Source organism: Aythya fuligula, chromosome 1 (genome assembly GCF_009819795.1).
Source record: "Aythya fuligula isolate bAytFul2 chromosome 1, bAytFul2.pri, whole genome shotgun sequence".
Classification (NCBI taxonomy): domain Eukaryota; kingdom Metazoa; phylum Chordata; class Aves; order Anseriformes; family Anatidae; genus Aythya; species Aythya fuligula.
In genome coordinates this window covers 136,908,176-136,911,112 of record NC_045559.1, presented here as the reverse complement: position 1 = coordinate 136,911,112, position 2,937 = coordinate 136,908,176, and the positions used below count along the sequence as shown (strand labels likewise).

Below are 2,937 nucleotides of genomic sequence, written 5' to 3'. Positions count from 1 at the left end.
TGTTCATGGTATAAGCAAGGAGAGCGGCTGTCAGAAGGGGATCAGGTGCTGGGCGTGCGGGCTGCAGGACCCGCCTCACTCGCGGGCTGCCCACCCCCAGCCCCCAAACCCAAACCCAAACGCAAACCCTGGGGGACAGCCCCAGCAGCTCCCCTCCTGCAGCCCGCCCCAAACCCACCGCAGCCTGAAAACACACCCGCACCTCTCCTCGCCGCCTTCATTCCCCGCAGCGCCCGGAGACGTCGGGACCCGGCCCCGCACCCCCGGAGCCCCCGGCCCCGCGGCGGGGCAGGTGCGGCCGCTTCCGCGAGGAGGAGGAGGAGGAGGAGGAGGAAGAGCAGCAGCAGGAGGAGGAGGAGGAGGAGGAGGAGGAGGAGGAGGAGGAGGCGGCGGTGCCCGTGGGCGTGCTCCCGGCGGGGAGGGCCGCCCGCAGCCCACACCCCCGCCGCTAACTTCGCCGCCCTCCCCGCCGAGCCGAGCCGAGCCGAGCCGGGCCGGGGCCGCCCCCAGCCATGAAGGGCCGGCGGCGGCGGTGGTGCTGGTGCTGGCGGGGGGAGCCGCGGCGCCTGGCCGTGGTGCTGGGGCTCTACACGCTGCTGCTGCTGCTGCTGGTGCCCTACGCGCTGGACTACGGGGCCAGGAGGGCGCGGGGGGACGAGGAGCCGCTGCTGCGGCGCTGCCCCAGCCTGGAGGAGGCGCTGAGCGAGTGGGGCTGGGAGCAGCGCCCGGCGCCCACGGGCGACGAGGAGGACGAGGACGAGGAGGAGGAGGAGGAAGGCGGCGGAGGGGCGGCGGGGAACGGCACCGGGGCGGCGGCGGCGGGCAAGCGGCACATCTACCTGCACGCCACCTGGCGCACGGGCTCGTCCTTCGTGGGGGAGCTGTTCAACCAGCACCCCGACGTCTTCTACCTCTACGAGCCCATGTGGCACCTGTGGCAGGCGCTGTACCCGGGGGACGCGCTCAGCCTGCAGGGCGCCCTGCGCGACATGCTGCGCTCCCTCTTCCGCTGCGACTTCTCCGTGCTGCGCCTCTACGCCGCCCCGGCCGGCCCCCGCGACCCGCTGGCCCCCGGCTCCCCCAACCTGACCACGGCCGGCATCTTCGGCTGGCGCACCAACAAGGTGATCTGCTCGGCCCCGCTCTGCCCCGCCGCCCCGCGGCCCCGCGCCGAGGTGGGGCTGATCGACGGCGCCGCCTGCGAGCAGCGCTGCCCGCCGCGGGCGCTGCGGGAGCTGGAGGCCGAGTGCCGCAAGTACCCGGTGGTGGTCATCAAGGACGTGCGGCTGCTGGAGCTGGGCGCCCTGCTGCCGCTGCTCAGCGAGCCCGGCCTCAACCTGCGCGTGGTGCAGCTCTTCCGAGACCCCCGCGCCGTCCACAACTCGCGCCTGAAGGCCAAGCAGGCGCTGCTGCGGGAGAGCATCCAGGTGCTGCGCAGCCGGCACCGCGCCGAGCCTCGGGGACCACCTCGGCCAAGGGGACCCCCCGGCCCGCTGCCCCCCGGGCTGCTGGGCGCGGGTCGGGCACCGCCGCCGCAGCACCGAGCCGAGTTCTTCCTCGGTGGAGCGCTGGAGGTGATCTGCCAGGCCTGGCTGCGCGACCTGCTGCTGGCACGACGCGCCCCGTCGGGGCTGCGGCACCGCTACACGCAGCTGCGCTACGAGGACCTGGTGCGGGAGCCCCGCGCCCAGCTGCGGCGCCTGCTGCGCTTCGCCGGGCTGCCCGTGCCCCCCGCCATGGAGGCCTTCGTGGTCAACATGACCCGCGGCGAGGCGTACTCCTCCGAGCGGCCCTTCCTCATCTCCGCCCGCGACGCCCGAGAGGCCGTCCACGCATGGCGGGAGCGCCTCAGCCGCCAGCAGGTGCGGCAGGTGGAGGCGGCGTGCAGCGAGGCCATGAGCCTGCTGGCCTACCCGCTCAGCACCGATGACAGGCGGTAGCGGCCCCGGGACCGACGCCAGGACACCCCGTGGCATGGGGGCCTGTCTGAGACAGGGGAGCAGTGGCCTCATGGGCCTCCGCCTTGGCGTTGGTGGACATGTTGGCATTGGCGGACATGTTGGCATTGACATTGGCATTGGCGGACATGTTGACATTGGTGGACATGTTGGCGTTGACATTGGCGTTGAGGGGCACATTGGCATTGGTGAACACATTGGCATTGGCCTTGGCGTTGGCACACAGAGGGAGGGAGGTTTGAGCGCCCACTGGGTGCCAAGAGGCCAGGGAGCACAGCTGCCGAGGTGACGATGGAGGGGACACGTTCTTGAGGTGTTTGGTGAGAGATGCCCTCGGGGCACAGTGCCAGACTCTGAGGTCCACTAGATGTGAAACTGCGACCCCATGCCAAGAATGGGGGTTGTGTAAAAAGAAAACAAGAATGCTGTGTTAAATTTTAAAAATCCCCTGGACAACAACTCTCGGTAAGGAATCCGAGGACTCAAAAGTTATTTACGTAAGAGGATCACCCCTTCCAGAGCATGAAAACACGTTGTGTTCCACTGTATTGCTATTAAAACACTTAAAGGAGGCTTCTGTGAAATTCATGGCGTTTATGCACGGCCCGACTGCCAGAGTCTCACGCCACGGGAGGACGTCCTGCCGAGGGAGGAAGCCTTGGTGTTGGCGCTTGCTGAGCCCGTGTGAGCTCTGTCTGTGTGGGTGGCTTCGTCCCTTTCCCGTTCCTAGTTGCAGTTCCCCTCTGTCCCTTGGAGAGCTTGGGTATTTGGTTGTAGGAGCAGGGAAAGTGTTTGGATGCTTAAGTGTTTTGGAGATGTTTGTTTCTTAAATCGTAACTTTTCTAAGGAAATCCGTAACCCTTTTGTAAAGTTGGATATTTTAATACATTCCTGTAGCTTCATGGTGATATTCACGTGCAATACAGGTGGCTAACATGTTTTTTGCGGACACCCGTAGAGATAACTGTAGCTGGAAGGT

At 67.0% G+C, this 2,937-nt stretch overlaps 1 protein-coding gene across 1 annotated transcript; it reads left to right on the top strand.

Moving 5' to 3' along the window:
- Positions 1-512: 512 nt before the first annotated feature.
- On the top strand, positions 513-2,530 carry CHST7 (carbohydrate sulfotransferase 7). Its single transcript, XM_032206612.1, has one exon. The coding sequence runs from the start codon at positions 513-515 to the stop codon at positions 1,938-1,940; it is 1,428 nt and encodes a 475-aa protein (XP_032062503.1). The 3' UTR covers positions 1,941-2,530.
- The last annotated feature ends 407 nt before the right edge of the window (positions 2,531-2,937 follow it).